The following is a 21,323-nucleotide window of genomic DNA, read 5'->3' on the forward strand; positions in this document are numbered from 1 at the left end:
CTTTGAAAATGATGTCAAGGCTCTTTTCCTGATCATGACTTTCAGGTATTCCAATAATTTTTAAATTATCTTTCCTAAATCTGTTTTCCACATCAGTTGTTTTTTCAATGAGAAGCTTCACATTTTCTTCTAATTTTTCATTCTTTTGGTTTTGAAGTATTGTGTCCTGATATCTCATAAATTCATCAATCTCCCTGAGTTCTATTCTTTGTCTGAAGGATTTGTTTTCCTCAGAGAGTTTTCTTATCTCCTTTTCCATCTGGCCAGTTCTGCTTTTTAAAGCATTCTTCTCCTCAATAACTTTTTGAACTGTTTTATCCATTTGACCTAAGCTGGTTTTTAGCATGCTATTTTCTTCAGCATTTTTTTGGATTTCCTTGACTAAGCTGCTGACTTCATTTTCATGTTTTTCCTGCATCTCTCCCATTTCTTTTCCCAGTTTTACTTCTAACTCCCTCATTTGATTTTCAAAGTCTTTTTTGAGCTCTGACATAGCCTGAGCCCAATTTCTGTTTTTCTTGGAGTCTTTAGATGCAGGAGCTTGTGTTTCCTCATCTTCAGATCGAGTGTTTTGATCCTTCTTGGGCTCACAGGCAAAATATTTCTCAATGGTGTTCCTCTTGTTTCTTTGCTTGCTCATTTTCCCAGCCTTAGCTTGTTTTTGGGGTGCTTCCTGAGCTTTTGGGACATTCCCACAAGGGTCTCAGTGTGTGAGGCTCTGTCCTCCCTCCTGGTCTGTGAATGACCATATGTGCCCCCCTCTGCCAGGGGCCTGAGGTGGGGGGCCCTGCTGTTCTATGGGGGGGGCTAGATTGCGATCAGGATCTGAATATGGTCAGAACCCCAGTGTCCTTGTCCAGGGGCAGAGGAGAGAGCTCTGCAGTCTCTCTTCATTCCCCTCCCTAGGGTTCAATGGGCTCATGTCCTGGGGGCTCCTATTTACCGGCTCTGCCTGCTTCTGTTTCCTGGATCTGGACTGCCTTGGTCAAGCTGCTCTCTGTGTTCACTCTGCCAGAGCTCCCCACTGTTTCCCCAATTTGTGTCTGGTGCTCCCTGGGGCGTAGGTCAGGAAACTCCCCTGCTGCTGTGAGCTGCAGCTCCCAGTGCCCTGGGGCTGCCTCCAGGAGGCTGAAGTTTTGTTGCTCTGGTGGGCCAACCCTCTGGAGGACCATCCCCCAACCTCAGGGAGCAGAGCCTTTCTGCTCTTTTCCAGGTTACCTTGAGGAGAACTGCCTTACTGGGTCCCTCTGTGAGTTCTGTCTCTCGAAAATTTAGAGTCCTTAGTTTAGAAGATTTATGAGAGAGCATCTAAGACATGATCCTCTCTTGTTGCCATCTTGGCTCCACCCCGAGATTTCTCTTTTTAACAGGAAGAAATGCATCCTCCCCTCTCCCAATATCATAGCAGGGGAATGGCAGACTAGAAGCAAACTCCCAACTGATGGGACAATTACCTTGCTTTCAAATGCAGTATTGTTGCCTTGGATTTTTAACCCATTTAGGCTCTTTCTGGAGGAAGGAGCAGGCACTGAATCAGGTCACTCTTAGAAGGAAGTGTATGTGTGTTTGTGTGTGTGTGTGTATGTGTTTGTGCATGCATGTGCACACATACACATGTGCTAGGGTAGGAATGGTGTGTATGGTTTTGTTTTAGCAAGCACAAGCATGAATCAGAATTGATTCTAGTGTGATGGTTGGAGAGCATGGAAGCTGGGAAGGTTTCCATTGAAGTGTGAACCCTTCTTTTGTCCGATGTGCATAAACTTCTGAGAGCTGGGGCCCTGAGACTCTCTCCCTGTGTGGTTCCCATCTTTCCTCTGCCATATCCCCTGAGCCCTGTGTACAGACTTATTAAAAAAAATCTGCACTTTTTGTTTCCTTTAAAGATTATGTCAGTCCCCCATTCCTATGTCCTTAACTTCCATTCTGCAGTCCTGGAAGACTCAGTTGGCTTCTGGGTAATAGAAGGTGATGGAGGACCAGATTAGGGAATGGAGTGGGCAGACTCAGTTCATAGACTGTTGACTTTATTGGCTTTTCTTTTAATGTGTCCTTCTGTCCTCCATGGTCTTCATTTCTGCCAGATCATGGGTTTCCTTCTGAGGTTCTGGCATGTCCAACCCAGTGAGGCCCTGACTAGGGAGTTGCTTCTCATTGTTAATTATTTTGAAAAGACTGATTTGTGATTCTTTCTTTTCCTTAATGAATCGGATTTTTTTAGGTTGTTTTATGTGTCCATGGATTTTTTTTTCGGGAAGGGCGTTCATTTTTATGAGTTCATTTTTATTTGCCTTTCTTGTCTCTACTGGGAAGTTGGGTGATACAGAGGCTAGAACACTGGGTCTGAAGTCATAAAGATTCATCTTTCTAAGTTCAAATTGGATTTCAGACACTTTGTAGCTGTGTGACACTGGACAAGTCACATTGCCTCAGTTTCATCATTTGTAAAATAAATAGAGAAGGACATGGAAAATATCCTTGACACTTGAACATCCTTGCCAAGAAAACTCCATATGGGGTCATAAAGAGTGGGATAGGACTGAAAACTCAACAAGTCATTGACAGGCACACAAAGGAGGAGTGAAGATCAGACAGTGTGAAGAGGGGGAGGAGAGAGAGTGCTTTGTGTCTTCAGAGTACTCTGCCAATAGAAGCTTACTCAGTCCTCACAACAACCCTGTGTACTATCAGGATCTCCATTCTACAGTTGAAGAAATTGAGACCAACAGGGTGAAGTGACTTACTTAATCACACAGCTAGTAATTGTCTGAGGTGTGATTTGAACTTAGATCTTCCTGATTCCAGGCCAAGTGCTTTGGGAACTGTGGCATAACCTTAACTGGATTGTGAACTAAAGACTTGGGCCATTAAATCTCCTTCTTGGGGACCTAAATACAAGGAAAATTGATAAATGTAGAGCATCTGGAACATGATAGGCATTTAAGTTTCTGTTGATTGGGGGAATTCTTTAGCCATAAAGGAACAAGAAACTAGAAAGACTGAAGACTAGAAGATTCTAGAGGAGTTCCATAACTCCAAAGCAGGAATGCTTTCACTGAGCAAAGGAGCAAATTGGACACAGAGAAGTATTGATTTTCTTTAAATAGACAGGAAATGATTCATCACTGACTCAGAAGTAATTCCTGAATTGGTTTTCTGTGGATCATAAGATTACCAACTCATTAGAGAAGAATTTAAAAAAACCTGGAAGAAAAGATAAAAATGAGGAAAAGATATTGCCAAAAAAATCAGAAACAGATGGTAGGAAAGACATTGTTACAGACACTTTCCACTTCTTTAAGGAAGCTTGCCCAATGTAAATCAATGACCATAAGGAAAAGACCCAAAGTATTCAGAAGCTGCCATGATGTAGCTGATCTGTGGTAACCAGAGAAGCCTAGGAATTTGGGGGCCATTGAGAAACAAAGCAATTTGCACGCTCTCTCTGGGATGTTAAAACTGATCAGGATTTTATTATGAAATATAACAAAATAAACAGGTTAAAATACTTTTCCTCCTGAAAGGATAGAAAATCCTTAAGACAACAAAAGATTAGGCATAGTTGACTGGTAGAGAGTGAGACAGAGAGAGGGAGATAGGTAAAGATAGACAGAGATAAGGAACAGTCAAATAGAGTTGACTGGGCCAAAGAGAGAGGGGCAGCCTTGAGAGTGGAGGTTTAACTCGGGTTTTATAGCCTTGCTCCTTATCTGGGCACTGAGGGGAACTCCCTTCCCCCTTACCTAACTGGAGTCAGGTAGAGGGTTGAAGACTGGGGTTTGGTATGAGATCAGGATACAAATTTCATATTAAACAATGAAACAGGGACAGCTAGGTGGTGCAGTGGATAGAGCACTGACCTTGGAGTCAGGAGTACCTGAGTTCAAATGCTGCCTCAGACACTTAATATTTACCTAGCTGTGTGGCCTTGGGCAAGCCACTTAACTCCATTGCCTTGAAAAATCAAAAAACAAAACAAAAAAACCCAATGAAACAATGGAAGTTGATTTACATCTCAATAATGAGGAACCTTCACCTATTTAACAAGATTTAAAAGCATTTAAGATTATAGAATTTTGTCTCTGCTACATCCATAATTCTCTCTGTTTCAATGTCACCTTGCCAGTTGAAAGTCTATGGCCATTAAGTTCAACAGTGACAAGAAGATTGGCTTTATTATGAAATCCTATGGAAGAGATTGGATTGGAGAGTACAAGGAGGCAACATCAATACAATCATACAATGAACAGACAACATCAACCCAGAGATATGAAAGACTTCAGAGTTCATCTTACTTTACTGAAGAGAGAATTGTGTATTACAGAGATTGTTACTGCCCCAAGATTATAAGGTAGCAAGAAGAGGCAGCATTTGAACTCAGATTCTTTGCTGTGGAACTGACCCTCCAGCCACTATATTTTGCTGCCTTTCAGGTAGGATCACATCATAAAACAAAAAAGTAATGAAGGGAAAAGGAATTTAAACAAATTTTAGTGAGGTTAGTGAGAAATAAAACTGAACAAAGGAAAAACTGGAAAAAGGACAACAAATGGATGAAAATCGAAAAGAACTACAAAATTTTAAAAAATGATCTTTTCAGCATCAAAGGCAGTAGAGCACATTTGTATTTTAGCATCCTAGCCTCCAGGGCATTGAATGAGGCTGTGGAAACGGCACTGAAGCAAATGATGGGGGGGACTAGGTATACGCTCTACAGGGGATGTCTATGTGAGAAGAGGTGAAGTTGGACATTTCCTACTTGTTAGTTTCATGAATGCATTCTAGGAAAAATGGTTTTACTCTTTAGAGTGCTAAGATTTGATTAAGCCAAAAACAAATTTTGCTTTAAAATGAATGTACAGCCACAGTCCTGTGCCCTCTCCTACCCTTTCCTTGTTTTATCAAATTTCTCTCCTACTAGATGGGAACCTCACTGAGGACAGAGTGTCTGGCAAGACTTGAGATTATCCCTGAGGTTGGCAGTTCCAGTTGAAATGATTTTGTAACACAGCAATTCCAAAGTGGAATAGGCTGCCTTAGGATGACCTAAGATAAAGGAAGACTAGCCCCTTGGTAGTGGCAGGGATTTCTTCCAAGGTTTGGGTTAGAATAGATAATGGAACACATTATGTTTGGAATCACAGGACTTGGGTTCATATCTTAATTCTACTAATTCTTTCCTGAATGTCCTTGGGAAAGTCATTTTATTCCTTTCATTTTACATCTCTTTAAATTGAAAATAGAATCAATGACCTCCATTCCTTCTCAAGTCTGCCATAGGTTACCTTTTCCTCACTTTTCATTCCAAAATTTTGTTTCATATTTCCCTGAAAAAAGATCATTTCTTAAGAGTTCACTCTGATTCTCTTCTCATTGTGCACTAGCAAGATGACTTCTTCAACAATGTCATCCTTCAAGCTTATCTCATAAGAAGCACTTGTCCTCCTTCTTGCCAAGGAAAATCCCTTTGTGTCTAAGTGATTCCATTCCATCTCATCTCCTTTAGCTGATTTACTTCTCTATCACCTCCATTCTCTCCCAGTCTATTGACTACTTCCCTGCTTAAAAAAACCCCAATAAACCCTCATATATTTCCTATTAAATCTGCTAGCTATAATTCTGTCTCTTCTTGTCTAAATTAAATTCCTTGAGGTCATCAGTCTCTCTCTCTCTCTCTCTCTCTCTCTCTCTCTCTCTCTCTCTCTCTCTCTCTCTCTCAGGGTTATGTGACTTGCCCAGTCACAACTCAGGTCTTTCTGACTTCAGGACTGGTGTTCTATTCATTATGTCACTTAGCTAGCCCTCTCATTCTCTTCTTAACTCTCTACAGTCTGGTTTCTGATCTCATCCTTCTCCAAAAGTACTCTTTCCAAACTCATCAATGATCTTTGATCTCTTTGCAGCCATGGACACTATCCATCACTCTCTTCTCCTGAATATTCTTGCCTTTCTGGGTTTTTAAGCTTCCTGTGCCTTCTACTCCCTGTATAATTGCTTCTTCAGTTTCCTTTGCAGGATCTTCATCCAGTGTATACCCACTAGTGAAGAATGTCCTCTGCAGCTGTGTGCTGGGTTGTCTTCTCTCATTGCATATTATTTTACTTGGTGATTTCATCAGCTCTTAATAATCATCTCTATTCTCATGATTCTCAGTTCTACTTAATCAGCCATTAACTTTCTCAAGCTACAGCATCACATCTCCAATTTCCTTTGAGACATTTTAGATTCCTGTCATTCAGATGTCCTGTCAACATCTCAAACTCAACATTCCCCCGACTAAATTCATATCTTTTCCCCAAACCATCTCCTCTTTCCAATATTCTAATAAGGATAAGGATATCCCTGGCCCTTCTAGTCACCTTGACTTCTCACTGTCTCCAAGTCTAGGCCCTATATTCAATCTGTTGACAGTCCGGGAAATTTTGCCTTTATAACACATCTCCCATGTGCTCTCCTCTCCCCTCCTCTCCTCTCTTCTCCCCTCCCCTCCCCTCCCCTCTCCTCTTCTTCTCCTCTTCTTCTCTTCTCTGACCCTGCCATCACACTGGTGAAGGCCTCAATAATTTTCTCCATAGAACATTGGAAAAACCTGCTGATGGATATTTATTAAATTGTCAAAGAGATCTTTTTATAGGTCTCACCATGTAACTCCAAACCCTAATCAGTTACCTCCAGTGGCTCCCCATCACCTCCAGGATTATATTTAAAATCTCTTTTATTTAGTGTTCAAGGCTCTTAATAACCTGTCCCTTCCTACCTTCCCAGTCTGCTTCCATCTATACTACCCCATGCTGTCTATGATCCAGTGTCACTGGCTTCCTTGATGGTCTTTTTGAATTCAATTCCATTTTACAAGACATTCCATCTCCTGACTGTACTCATGTCTGAAATTCTCTCCCTCCTCATCTCTGCCTCCTGGTCTCACCCTGTCTTAAATTACCTTTTTTGAGGATTTGGTCAAACATTTACACCCCCCCATGCCTTCTTTAGGATTATTACATTTCTGCTTTATACATTTTATATATAATTAACTGTGTGCACATTATTTTCTCCCACCTATTTGACTGCGACTCTTTAAGAGCTGGAACCCTGATTTTTTTTTTTGTGCATTTAGTGCAGTGTCTAACATCTATTGATTTATGTTGATCGGTAGCTTTTGAGGGCCCTTACAATTCTGATATTCTAAAAATAATATATGATTTATATTTGCAAGAATGCAAATTCTTTTTGTGGTAGCTAAGAACTGGAAATTATGGGGATGCCCATTGATTCAAAAATGACTTAAAAAGCAGCAGTATGTGATTGCAATGGAATATTATTGTGCTAAAAGATGATGAATAGAATGCTTTCAGAAAAACCTAGAAAGACTTCCAAGAACTGATGAAGAGTGAAGCAAGAAGAACCAGGCAAACACTGTACACAGTAACAGTAATACTGGAAAATAAATTGTGGATGACTTAGCTCTTCTCAGCAACACAATGATCCAAGACAATTCCAAAGGACTCATGATAAAAAATACTCTCCACATATGGAAGTCTTCCTTCCTTCCTTCCTTCCTTCCTTCCTTCCTTCCTTCCTTCCTTCCTTCCTTCCTTCCTTCCTTTCTTCCTTCCCTTTCCAAGTTTTCTAATATTGACTAATATAACAATGTTTTACAAGATTGTACCTGCATAACATATCAGATTTCTTTTCACCTCAAGAGGGAGGGAGAGACTTTGGAACTCAAAACTTAAAAAGTTACAAATTTCAACAATTGTTTTTACATGTCATTGGGGAAAATTAAATATATTTTTTAAAAGGACCTGTGTGTGTGGAAAGTGTGGAAAGTGTGATTTCATCATCCCTGGTGTAGGAATTTACTTTGCCTATACTGATGTCAGGTCATCTGTGTCTTGGGGTGAACCTTCTTAGAGAGGTCAAGTGATTTAAGTAACTTCACTTCTGGCCCTAAATGACAGCAGCCAGATCAAGTATAGTGTGAGAAGCTCTGTAACCTCCCTCTTTCAGCCCCCGCCGCCATACCCTATTCTGATTCCTTAAGAATTCTGCCCCTTAAATTATTCCACATCAAGTCATATGGCTCTGTTTAGTTACATTGTAGACTTTTATTTTCTGAAAATAGAATATGCAAACAGAATATTTCATAACATCTTTTCGGCATGGACTCCTCTAGGCTAAATCCATATTTAAATACAATACGATTTGATATTGAATGTTCAGTCTCCGTGTGCAGGGTTCAGTCATCTGGGGAAAGTAGCACCTGCTTCTTTTTTTCTTGGGAAATGAGTTAAGATGGATTCTGGCCACACTCTCCCTCTGCAAAGTCACACCAATGGCCAAGAACAGTATGTCGAGGATATCTGTTCAGCCCCCAACCCCTCCCCCAAAGGTTGGCAATGGGAGCAGCTAGGGGCTGTCACTTTGCATAGAAGGGATAGACTGGTCCCTGTGACAGATGTGAAGGGGATGGAGTCCTTCTTGGGCTGTGAGGGGCTGTGTCCTATGTCCTTCCTGGGGTCTGTCACTGTTCTGGGAGGCAGGAGAAACACTTATGAAGGGAAGGATTACACAAAGCATCATGACAGGCAAACAACACAGAACACTGTGATACACGGCTGGTGGGTAACTTTTATGGAGTATAGCTTCCTGCTCTTTTGGCCTCCACACAGGAGGCAGTGATGGGGGCTCCAGAGTAGTCTAAAGCAGGGAGTTTTCCCTCAAGTGGGTCTCTGGCTCCCTGGAGGATGGTGGATACTAAGCAGCTAGGGCACAACACACAGGTCCACCTTGATGCTTGCTTCTCACTCTCTAAACATGGAGGCCAGGAGTCCACTGAGGACAGCAATGTCCTGGGACCCATGGGAACCTGCTGGCAACCTGAGGGAACCAGGGACAGGCTGTAATGTAGTGAAAAACTGGTGGGGAGGGGAGAGAAGATATTGGGAAAGTTTAGAGACAACAAGATAACTTTTGCTGTGTGTGTGTGTGTGTGTGTGTGTGTGTGTTACTGTGATGTCTCTGAAGAGGGAGCAGATGAGGGCCCTAACCCTTTTCTTGTAGCTATCCTGTTATGAATGGACATATCCTCCCATTTGACCCAGGTAGAACCTGCTCGGCAAAGTAAACCCTTTCTCCAGAAGGCTGAATGAATATCACGGGCCCAAGCTTGTCCACTGAGAAGTCATTATCTTGTGGCCAGATGTTCATGGGAATGTGGGAAAGGTAGTTCTAAATAGGCCCACTCTCGGTTTTAGAATGTTCTCCAAACACCCAGTTGGGAAGGGATCCCCCAACTACCACAAGATAGGGCTGTGAGCAGTTAAGTCTCTGAGAAGAGGTCTGGAAATTCTGCAGAGAAGGGAGTTTCATATTAGAAATAGGAGACATCACTGAAATCTGGCGCAGGTCTTGGAGCGGGTCTACACTGCTCGCATGATCAGCCACTCCAACTTATCTTTAAACAGTCCTGAGGCTGATTGTGGTCCTGAATGACGGAAGGACCCAGAAAGTGCTGTCTGGCCCTGGCCTGGGATGGCCCTGAAGACCCTGAGCAGCTTCAAAGTATCTACTGGACAAGCAACATGGAGCTGGTCTAGACACACAGCGTGGGGTCGAGAGACAGTTGGGTGCTCATTAAAGTGGGTTCTGAGCAAAGAGTTGAGACAAACATCATCAAAGCTGCTTTGCACCCTCCGACGTAGCTTAGTGTCACTGGGATGATGAGCGGGGGACGGACTCGGTGGATGCACAAGGCGCCATGGAGGGACACCGACAGGTTGCTAAGACCGTCCTCGACCTCTAAGGGGACACCGGCAGCAAAGGGTGGATGGAGCCATCCGAGGGGTGTGGTGCAGCAGCCAGCCGCAAAGTCCCTCGAGGAACTTGGCCGGCCCCTTATCGCCTCCTGGGGAGGAGGGGGCGAGGCGAGGCTAGGCGAACAGAGATCCCCGGGGAGGGCCCCACGAGGGCCCCTGCCAAGTCCTAGCCTTGGCCCTAGACCACCCTCTGGGTGGAGGCTCAGGATAGAGGCTCAGGGTTGAGGCGGGGAGGAGGTCTCAGGGGCCGCCCAGGGCGGTGGAGCCAAGGTCCGGCCGCTGACCCCTGTGTGCGCCCTCCTCTGGCTCTTTCCTCTTCCTCTCCCCCATGGGCAGAGAGGATGGAGGGCCGGAGCCCGACGCGTCACACAGTCGTCTCGTTCCTCCACGGGCCCGTTTTGATGTTGCCCGTGGCGTCCGAGCCATAGACGATGGCTTCCTCCAGGTCGGCGGCGGGCAGCCCGTTGTGGGAGGCGGCGCTGCAGGGCAGCACCTGGGTCCGCGGGTGCATCTCGAAGTGCGCCGCGTGGGGCCCGGCCTCCCCCTCGGGGGCCAGCGGGGCGCAGCTGCAGAGGACGGCGCCGGCCTCGCTGCCCTCGACCTGGGGGAGGCCGGGGAAGGGCTCGGGCTGGCCGCGGCAGGCGTGGCGCGGGCCGGCCGGGGGGCTGTCCGCGGGGGAGCTGGGGAGGCTGCCGCCGTCCAGGCTGGCCGGGATGTGGTAGGCGTATTCCCTGTCGGCGGCCGCGGGCCCGGGCCGACCCGAGTAGCGGCCCTTGAGGCAGCGGGGCAGCGGCGGCCCGGGCCCGAAGGCCGCCTCGCGGCGCGCGTGGACGTGCGCCCCATCCTCCAGCAGCTGGCGGCAGTGCACTTTGGCGCAGCACGGGGTGGCCGGAGACGGGCAGGGGCCACGGGGGGGGGCTGCGCCGCCCGCAGGTTGGTCAGCTTGCAGGGAGCACCGGGGCCGTGGCCATAGCCCCCCGCCTCGGCCAGGCACGCCGAGTCCCGGAGGCAGGGCCCAGCCAGCGCAGCCGCCCCGTTGGCGTCCAGCTGGGCCCGGGCGCCCGCCTGCAGGGGGTGGGCGTCCCTCCGGGCCGGGCGGCAGGACCACCAGCAGTGCCACACGTCGTCGCGCTTGGCACAGTGGTGGATCAGGATGAAGAGGCCCAAGGTCACGCAGAAGGCCCCGTAGAGGCAGCTGAAGATCATGTCCAAGAAGGGGCCCTGGGACACGGCCAGCGCCCCGAAGGTCCAGGTAGCCAGGAAGAGGAAGAGGGTGAAGGCGGCTGCCCGGAGCTGAGCCTTGAAGGAGTGCTCGTTCTCCAGGAGGGAGGCGGCCAGCAGGGAGCAGGCCGCGGTGGGGCCGGCGCCAGGGTCCCCTAGGTGGCCCCGGCTGGCCTCCGCGACGGCCAGCCGCTGCTGCTCCTCCCTCCGCTCCTTGAGCTCGTATTTGCGCTCGGGGTGACGCCGCAGCTGGACGTAGGTGCAGAGGAAATAGGCGCAGGTCACTAGCACAATGAAGGCCACGGGCCCGTAGAAGGCGCCTAGGCTGGGCTCCCAGGCCATCCAGCAGCTGCAGAGGAGGAGAGAAGCAGACTGAGGACGGCGGCCAGGCTCGGCCCTATCCCCCAGCTCACCCCCAGGACCCATGGCCCATAACAGTCATGAGACCCTGCAGCGGCAAGGAGGAGATGAGTCTGGAAAGGGGAAAAACAGAGGACCCAGGGTTCATGGTCCGGACTCAGTGGTGTGGGTCCGACAGAAATCTCCGAAGTGGGGGGGGGGAAGGGAAGGGATTCAAAGTAGCCCATCCCTCTTCCCCCACCTCAAAGCCACCAGGAAATGCTGGGAACCCAGGTTTGGATACACTGCTTCCTCTGCCTTCATAGTCAGCCACCACAAACAGAGAGACCAAAGAAAGGGTGCTGCTGCCTGTCTGCTGGCTTCCCTTCAGAGCCTATCTGATCGCTCTGCTTTTGGGGTGATCACCATCCAAGCTGGCAGTGGGCCTGGACCCAGGGGGTAGTCAGTATAGTGTGGCTCCAGGCTGAGTTATTGGGATCATCCAGAAAGCTGGTCAACCCAGACCAAGTCCTCTGAGAATGTGTCACCACCCCATTGCCATCAAGTACCAGTTTCAGGGCCCCTGTTTGTGCTGTCATAGGGGCTGCCTGGAGCCGGTTTTAATTCAGTATAGCAAACCCAGCGAGACCAAAGGGTCAAAGATGAGCCACCAGCCACCTGTTAGACTGTGAGAGGGATGAAGGGGAAGGGATTTGGGTGAGGGTCACCTAGGGAGTAGCAATGGCACATACAGAGCTCCTTACTGAACTATGTCCTGTCCCTGGAAATGATGTGCAATACCTAGTCAGAGTATCTCCCTTTATCATGGATCTTTCCAGTTCCTCAGAATGATTAGACCGACAAACTGGAAAGCAAACAGACTGGAGGAAACCAGAAAGAAGGGTCTCCTGGCTATGCCACATGAGGCTCATGGGAAAGGTTAGGCATGTTTAGCTTTTAGAAGAGAAGATTGGGTCAGGGTAGCTATGTTCTTGGACCATTTACAAGGCATAGAATGGGGAGGGGCATTGCCCCTAGTTTACATGTCAGTGTCTCCAAATGGGATGGAATGCTTAGGGAGGGGGAGGAATTCCCCTTCTCTGGAGCAAAGCTGTTTGACTATTTCTTAGGTGTGATATGGATAGGGCTGTTTCTAATTCAGTCTACAACTCAGAATGTGATACTGTGTTTGCAATAGCATCTACTAGGGACTTGTAAGCACTCATTTCTGCTGTCCAGGACCACTTGGGCTTCTTTTGGTTTTATATTACTCACAATGAACTTATCCATCAGCTGAAACACAGGGTTTTCCCCCCAACATGAACTGCTGAACCAGGTCTCTAGCAGTCTCCATGGGTAACTCATTTTTTGAACTCGGCCATGTTTTCATATTTGTGTTTTTTTTTAACTTTGTTGAGTGGAGATTGTTCTGAACTTGCCATGTTAGCAATCCCCCTCCTTCTTTCAAGTCAATTAAATGTCTTCAGTCTCAGCCTTCAAGCCAAATGAACATGTAGATCTGATCTTAGAAGTCTGGAAAAATGAACCCAAAGGACTTTGGGTTCTGGAGGGCTGTCTGTGAGGTCAGACAACCCAGATTTGCTGGATTAGCAGCAGAAGCAGGGGCTAGGATACAGTTTACCTGAAGACCTGGCTCTTCTTGGCCAGTTCTAAGCAAGGCCCAGGAGGATGACAGCCCAGGGAAGGGGAGAGCCATCCTTGGCTTCATGGGGAAGACTTGAGTAGGGTGAACCAGCCCTAATCCAGAACTCCATTGTACTCAGTACTGGAAACCAGACCTGCTAAGAATGTTGGCAGAAGGGAGTGACAAGCACAGGGAGGGAGGTCTATGGCCAAGAGTGGTAGTCCTCAGAGTTTGCCTGTGACTTCCTGGTGATCTCTAGAATATGCTGTATAAGAGGTCACCACATTAGTACTTTTGACACAACTGGCAAACTCCTTACATTACACTCGGTCATTTTTTTTTTTGCAAGGCAGTGGAGTTAAGTGACTTGTCTAAGGTCACACAGCTAGGTAATTATTAAGTGTCTGAGACTGGATTTGAACATAAGTCCTGACTCCAGGGCTAGTGCTCTAACCACTGCACAACCTAGCTGCCTCTACTCAGTCACATTTAACTGTTTTCATGAGGATTCCCTCATTTCCCTTCCTTTTTCATTTGGCCGACCACACTGGAATACTGCTCTTGAATGTGAGACACCAAGTACAGTATGCTGATTTTCTTGGCATTAATCTAAGATGATTGATCTAAGATGATCTAAGATGAAAGATGGGACCTGGAAAAAGACAACCATTTCTGGTTGGCTCTTCTTTGGCTCAATGGTGCAAAGCTGAGGCCAGAGCAGGGTCTCTATGAATGCATGTTGAATGAACACATATATACTTAGCTAGAGAAATGTCAGTGGCTGCAGCATCCCTTGGGCATTATGCATGTAGGCCTGTGCACAGGTGGGATGGGAAACCCCCAGGACATCCCCAGTTCCCATTATCTGTTTAATTGGATATGGTTCCTGAGGCCCAAAGGGTCAGTTGTCAAATCCTTTGCATGCTAGTGGTTCAACCTCCATTCTCCTTCTGTTTTACTGACATCTCATCCAGATCATCTCGGTTGTTGAGCATTCCCAAGATTCTTTATCACTGCCTCTGTGTCTGGATTCTGAGTGGCTGCATTTGCATAACCTGTCTTAACCCACTCCCTTGCAAGGACCCAGGTCTTTCACTTCTGGGTTTCCAGCTCCTGGTATTGATGCTTATTTTTCAACAAATCTCCTGTTTCTCTTTTTCATGAATGTCCCAAGAAGAGAATGAACTGCTTAGTATGACCTTAAGATACCATTCTTCTTTGAAAACTGCAGGAACTCCCGAAACCTTTCAAGTTGAGCAGAAACTCCTGACTCTGCTACTCATGTTCCACCAAAATGCAGATCTCACATGGTTTCCCTCCACAGAGCCCATGCCCAGTTAAATGAGACTTTTTCTGTTTCCTGTTCTCAACCCCTCCTTTCCCATCACCTTGCCTTTGCCCAGGTTGTAGCCCATGCCTGGAATGAATGCCCCTCAGCTTTTCTGTATGCTAAAGTACCGCCTTCCTTTCTTCCAAGGACCAGTTTCAGACCCTGTCTTTTGCAGAATCTGCCCTCATGCCCTGCTTTCCCTGGGCAGGCTCTGGTGAGAGGGGCTTCTCCATCTCTCTGCTCCTAGATACTTCCCATCTGCAGAGTCTGGTCTCTCATGGCTCTCAGTATCCCCAGGAATGAGCTGGTGTTTTTGTATGTAGGAAGCTCCTAATAAATTGTTGGTGACTCAGTTATCTGAAGTCATTTGGAGGCATTGGGTGGGTTTTTGAGGAAGGGGATTCTTGCTGCAGGGGTTTGAAAGAGATGACTTCTGAAGCCCATCCTGTCTCAGAGCTTTTCAGTGCTAGCATTATCCCATATGAGTGGGACATGGGGATTCAAAGGACTTTTCCATTGTTTCATTTTGTCATGGTGGTGTATGTGAGTTGGACAGATTTGAAAGTCAAATGAACCTGCTTTCTAGAGAATCAGCCTGGCTGAGCTTGGAGAGGTTCACTAGCCAGAGACAAAGTTCTTGGTTATGGTAACCTATGGATGCATTAGATCTACATCCACAGGTGGACGGCAGGATTAGCCCCAGAATTGGCATGACCCTTTCCCCTGAATATATCATTGGGATTCTGAAATCAGGTGCACTTTAGGTTTAACCTGACTAATGTCTCAAGCAGGAGAGATAAGTTAAAGACCACTGTTCTGTGTGTCATGGCCACGTAAAGGTAGATGTCATGTCTATGATGTGGGATTGTGTCTTCCAGGAAATGTGGGCTAGAGATCCTCCAAATCCCTGGGTCCCTGCTATGGGACCAGGTCTCTCCCTGAACGGAGTGCCAAGAAGCTGAGTGCTTTGAGAGGAAGTTGGGGGGAAACAGCATCCTGACTGATAGGTTGGAAGGTGGTCATTTATCCATCAGGAGTTTGTGGGTGTTTTTGAAACAAGGCTTCTTGGGAGGCATGACAGGAAATTAATTGGTCCTGAGTGACCCCAGAGGGGATTAAATAGGGCTATTAGGAGGAGATGAGTCAAAATACTGGAGTTGACAACCTTTATAATCCTTTTGTGGGGGCAGAAAGAGCAATGAGGCCTTCCATTTCCCCGTGGAATGTACCGAGGAAGCTTTTGGGCTTTTTCTAAACTAAACATCGGCATGTGTGTTTGTGCATATGTGTACATGTCTGCATGTATGCAGAAGCATGCAGTCATGTGTGTCAACACCCGATGGCTTCCTGGAGCCAGGACTCCAGGCTAGTGAGTTAGATACACCCACTTTCTTTTTGGCCTCTTCCCATCCTGTCCTTTCTGAGAGCTTTTGGGTCACCAACATGGAGCTGAGGTGGTCCCATGACCCAGTCTTTTTTTTCAGACAAAATGGAAATGCCACTTCCCCAGCCACTAATTGTAGCACTCTCACTCCAACCACTAAGAATTCTGCCCTAATGTTGTCATACTTACTATGGGGTGCCATCACTGTCTGGTCCATAATTTTTGATGTTGGTTGCAGCTGTAATTCCACAGATAATCAAAGGGACACCTCCGCTTATCAGGTAAAATCTGCCAAAAGAGAAAGGTTCAAATTTTAGTCCCCAGGAAGGGGATAGACTTATGGCATTTTCTGAGCATGGTGACAGTGATCTTCTCTAATAGGTTCTTTGTAGGGATGGATTGTGTCTACACAAGATATCATGTGACCTCCTTAGGAGTAGTGGCCCCAAGGGTCCCTTGTACCCCATGGAGTAAGGGGCCAGTGGGAGAGGGGTAGTGTGGGCAGGGGGTTTTGTTAAGAGTGTCAATTGTTCCTCCAAGGGACGCAGAGCATCAGGAAAGTCTTCCAAGGGTGGGGGGGGAGGATGTAAGGGTATATGCAAATGGACAGAGCTCAAACAGGATACTGTGCTCATCTGAAACATTGGATGTTATTGGATCTTGTAAAGCTCCCAACAGAAATGCAAGATCGACTCCATGATATTAAACCTGAGTGCACACCCAAGGAGCCCCACAGATGGAGAACAAGCCTCCAATATGTTGCTGAGAAGCTTGAATCTGGTCAAGTCCTGGCTGGGTCACCATAGAGAGCAACATTTCATTCCCCGGCTTCCTTCCCCTCTGCTTGAAAGCAGTAAGTAAAGGGGAACAGGATATCTTTTAATGAGCTGGAGGCATCAGGCACAGACTGAGGGCACCTGAGGGCCCTTAGGTGAGACTCCTGAACCCCTGGCAGTGACACCTGAAGGATGGAGAAGCGAGGACATCCACCTTCCAAGTCTGGGAAAAGGATTCTGAAGTTACAGTCTTATTGGGTTATCCTGGAAAACCCCTTCAGCCATACCACCATCATGGAGGTCTTAACATTAGCTGACCTTTTGAGAACACTTGGTGGATAATGACTCACCGAACCCTCACAACCCTTGGCAAGATGAGGATAAGTGACAACTCCATTCTACAGTCTTGCCTAGGGTCACACAAAGTGAGATTCAGACTCAGGTTCCCAGATAGAAGGCACAACAACACTCATTGGCTCCCATGTATTCAAAGACCATATCTATGTTGTTTCTTCAAAGCGCTTATTCATCTCTAGCATGTTTTTTGACATCCAGTCTCACATCTCCTGTGGTGTCAGACATGTTGGGTCTGTTGGACATCCAGATCAAGATGTTTGCAAGGCTGTTGGAAATGTGAGATTGGAAGTCAACCTGGGGCAGGAAGGAGAGATTTGAGATTCCTCAGGAGAGAGAGATGGTCAATTAATCCATGGGAGCTAGTGAGATCACCAAGTGAAGTAGGACAGATGGAGAAGAGGAAAGGACAGAACCCTGAGAGACACCCATGATTAGAGGGTGTGATCTGGAGGAGGATCCAACAAAGGAATGGGAGGAAGAGTGGTTAGAGGTCAGAGAGGAAGAGAACCAGGAAGGAGGGAGGAAGGAAGAGAGAGACAGAGAGGCAGAGATAGAGACAGACACACACACACATACACATATACTCAGAGACAGTGAGAGTCAGAGACAGTCAGTGTGTGTGTGTGTGTGTGTGTGTGTGTGTGTGTGTGTGTGTGTGTGAGAGAGAGAGAGAGAGAGAGAGAGAGAGAGAGAGAGAGAGAGAGAGAGAGAGAGAGACCTCATGGAAGAGTCTTTTACAGGGGTAGAAGTGAAGGGGAAGACAGTTTGTTTAGAGGCACCATGGTGAAATATTGCTCATGAGGATTAGCCATCAGGCTAAATTGGATATTGGAAGGCTTGGAGGGCATGTGTGATAAACCTGGAAAGTCAGGGGGAAGCGTCTGAAATGCCCCAAAGAAGACTTTGTCTTTGATCCTGGAGAGAGCAGGAAGTGAAGAGGGGGAGCTGGGGGGAGAGGTGGAGGGGCTGGGAGAGGGGAGACACAATCCTTTAAGGGAGGTAGGGAGAGTCCTTTACCTATTCAGGTGTGAGATAGTGCATGCCCAGGATGTGCATAAAGGAAAGCAGAGATCAGAGAGACTGTGGAGGGCGAAACAACAAGAGTTGGCTTCAGATTGGCTCTGGGGGATGAGTGTGCATCAAGAGCCTCATGCCTCAGAGAATGGACAGGGATGGGAACTGAGGGGAGGGCAGGACTTAGGGAGGAAAAAGTGGGGTTGGAGATGCCTGCAGGTCATCCAGTCTAAAATGTCCAAGAGGCAGTTGGAGATTTAGGACTGAAACTCAGGAGGGAGTGAGAGCAGGGGTGTGGGGTAGGGGCTGATAGAGTATCAATGACAGTAATAACAGTGAACATGCATTTGGCATCTGAAGGCTTGTGAAGGGCTTTTCATCATATTCTCTTTTAATCTCCATGACAACTCATGAGGGAGCTCTTATGGCCTCTGTTTTTGAGAAGGAAACTGAGGCAGAGTGACTTGCTTCTAATTTATGTGTGAGGGTGAGCAGAGAGAAGGAATATAAAAGGAGTCAAGACAAAGAGTGCTTGGAATGGGTCCTAAAGATGATCCAGCCAGGGGAGAGAGAAGGAAGGAGGAAAATCAGGGGCTGGTGGGACTCCCAAATAGTCCTGCTGTGACACCCCAGGTGTCATTGCTCCTGTTCCACCCCCCCCAGGTGGTTGCCAATGACCTCCAAGATCCCTTGGGCTCCTGCCTTCTTCCTCCAGGCTGATCCAGTAGCACATTGGCTACAGAACAGTCATCTTTGTGACTCCCCAGTCAATGAAGTCCAAGGTAGGCATGCAGGGGCATCTCCAGCTGCCCCCTGAAAAAAATGACCATCAAGGCAGCCTTCTGCCTTTCAGGCCATGGCTTCCATCCACCCTTAATCATAGCACAATTGTGAGACTGCTCATCTCTCAATATCCAAGGCAAGAAAAAGGGGAAGCTCAGTGAAGACATATCCTGGCACCTCAAATCACCTTGCACCTTATATCAGCACCTATGCTGTCACCAAGAAGAGACCAGACAGGTTGGATCAAGTTTTTACTCTAGGAGATGGGGTATGAGCTGCCCTTTAGGCAGGAGGAAGACTAATTATTGGAGCTAGTACCTCATGGCTAGGACCTCCAGGTCATTTTTAGGGGTAGGGAGCAGTGAGACACTTTTCTGAGCAGGCAAGAGAGACTGCAGTGTTTGGGTGAAGATATGCAGGGGCACTGCCAACTCAACATTTATTAAGTGCTTACCATGTAGACATGACCCTAGGATTACTAAGACAAAAGGGAGAAGATCCCTGTCCTCAAAGAGTAAATATTCTCTTTTCTCCCTCAGGAATGATTTTGAAAACCAAAGATACAGTTCTAAGACTTAGGATTAATGGATCAACGTCCTCTTTATAACTCTTCTGGCTGCACTCCATGAAGTCTTCTTAGATGTGTTTCTCCATATCTCCTCTATGGGTCATGGTCACTTTCTCCATGGCACCCTTGCCCAGGGCATGCCTTGTGCCCTTCTATGGCACTACTAGCTGGGCATGTCACACAGTGACCAGATAATGAGTTTAAACTTTTTGCTCCTGGGACCACCTTTGCTCATTTGTCCACCATGGCCCACACCTTTCTATGTGTGTGTGTGTGTGTGTGTGTGTGTGTGTGTGTGTGTGTTAGTGGGAGTTCAGTCTCTTCCCTGATATTGGCAGTATCTCCATGGAGGGGATCTTAACTCCTGAAGCAGCCAGCAAAGGCTCTGGACACAGTGAGAGTTCTGTGAATAAATGGGCATGCCACCCCTCTCCTGCACCAACTTGGGGCAGCAGTAATCCTCTTTCCTTGGTGCTGATGGCTCTTCCTCCTGGAGTCTTGGCAGTTCCCCATTCCCTGGAAATGGGTCAGGCAAGTCCCTCCTTGGCTTCTGGTCTCCACCAACAATGTAGTCAGAAGTCACAGGGGCAGATCTGTTCCATTACCAAAGGGCTTCGAGTTCAACCTCTATTTCACTCCTCACTACATAATTCTGGGACTCCTCGCTACATGCATGCCTTTAGACAGGGCATATTCATTGCTAGTAGGGGTGGCACTGGAGAAAAAGAGTGATTTTGGGTCTCTTCTTGGCACCCACCAGGCAGGGGAACAGCTAGCCAAACCTCCAAGATCACTAGCACACACCATCCCTGGAATGTGATTCTAAAATTCCTCTCCCCAGATAGAGGTCCAACAGCCTGGGGTCCTGTTCCTGTGACAGTAATGGGAAGAGCCAGCACTGAAGTCTTGGTCGTACAGCTCCAGACTGCTCACTCTACACACACATGTGACATGGTCACTTCAGCTTTCAACCTCTTTAGATCATCTTTGGTTCCTTAAATCTGGTCATTCCTCAGGCCCAGCAGATCTGACCACTTTCACCTCTGCCTATGGCGCCTGCAATCTTCCCTGGATGATTACTTGGCATGGTGAACAATCGAGGCTCCTCATATTTAGTCCTGAAGAGGTCAACAGTGCCAGTTCTATTAATTGATTGTCACTGTTATTCTTAGTATATTTTTTGCTTTTGTGTTTTTGAGGTATTGTGCCCAGGTGGAGGTGCAGGAGCTGCTGTTCATGGGTTCAATTCAGCCATGGATCTGTTCTCAACCTGAACTGGGTGAACCCTCCTTTGGTAACTGGATACCTCCCTGCTGCCCATACCAAGGTTCGTCATATTGGTGGCAGATTCACATTGGTGGCTGCTGCTGCCTCCAGCCTCAGTTTCCTCTACAGCAGCAAGGATTGCAGGTGTGGACTACACCCCTCCTCCTACAGCTGTAATGTTCTCAATGGAATGTTTGAGGAAGAATCTCTTTCCCCATGCCCCCCCCCCCACTTTCTTACAATATGTAATTAGGAAATCCTTCAGCATCATGTTTGAAAATTCAGGTTAAGGGGTGGCTAGGTGGCATAGTGGATAAAGCACCGGCCCTGAAGTCAGGAGTACCTGGGTTCGAATCCGGTCTCAGACACGTAATAATTACCTAGCTGTGTGGCCTTGGGCAAGCCACTTAACCCCAATTTGCCTTGCAAAAAACCTAAAAAAAATCCAGGTTAACACCTGGATACCAAATCCAGCTACAGAACCAAACCACTGATCTCCCCAATCCTACCACCTAAGTGTGTGCCATGTTCCTGGTGCAAATGGTAGTGGTACGTTTATACATACGATGCATGAATATGGCTACGTGCAATCTATGTCCAGTTGTGCTTGAGTTTTTACAGTAATGATGGGAGGCAGTGCTAGGGTCCATCAAATTTGGCCCCCACTCCCAGGGAACTGTTAGTTTGATGAGAGCAAAGCAGAGAAAACAAGATGCTAATAAGAACATGAGACATGCCTAAAAGAGTCACAAAATGACAGAAGTTCTTAGCAAAAGACTGATCATTATGGAGTCAGGATGTAAAGAGACAGAAACATGAAGGAAT

General features: G+C 47.0%; 1 protein-coding gene across 1 annotated transcript in view; it reads right to left on the minus strand.

Moving 5' to 3' along the window:
- Positions 1-7,761: 7,761 nt before the first annotated feature.
- The window catches only part of ADGRA1 (adhesion G protein-coupled receptor A1), a 260,938-nt gene continuing 247,376 nt past the window's right edge, over positions 7,762-21,323 (minus strand). The window contains 3 exon segments of the mRNA XM_074232112.1: positions 7,762-10,728; positions 10,731-11,385; positions 15,924-16,022. Of these exon segments, the coding sequence (XP_074088213.1) occupies positions 10,180-10,728; positions 10,731-11,385; positions 15,924-16,022 (1,303 nt within the window). The 3' untranslated portion in view covers positions 7,762-10,179.

This window comes from Macrotis lagotis, chromosome 4 (genome assembly GCF_037893015.1).
Source record: "Macrotis lagotis isolate mMagLag1 chromosome 4, bilby.v1.9.chrom.fasta, whole genome shotgun sequence".
NCBI classification, from domain to species: Eukaryota; Metazoa; Chordata; class Mammalia; order Peramelemorphia; family Peramelidae; genus Macrotis; species Macrotis lagotis.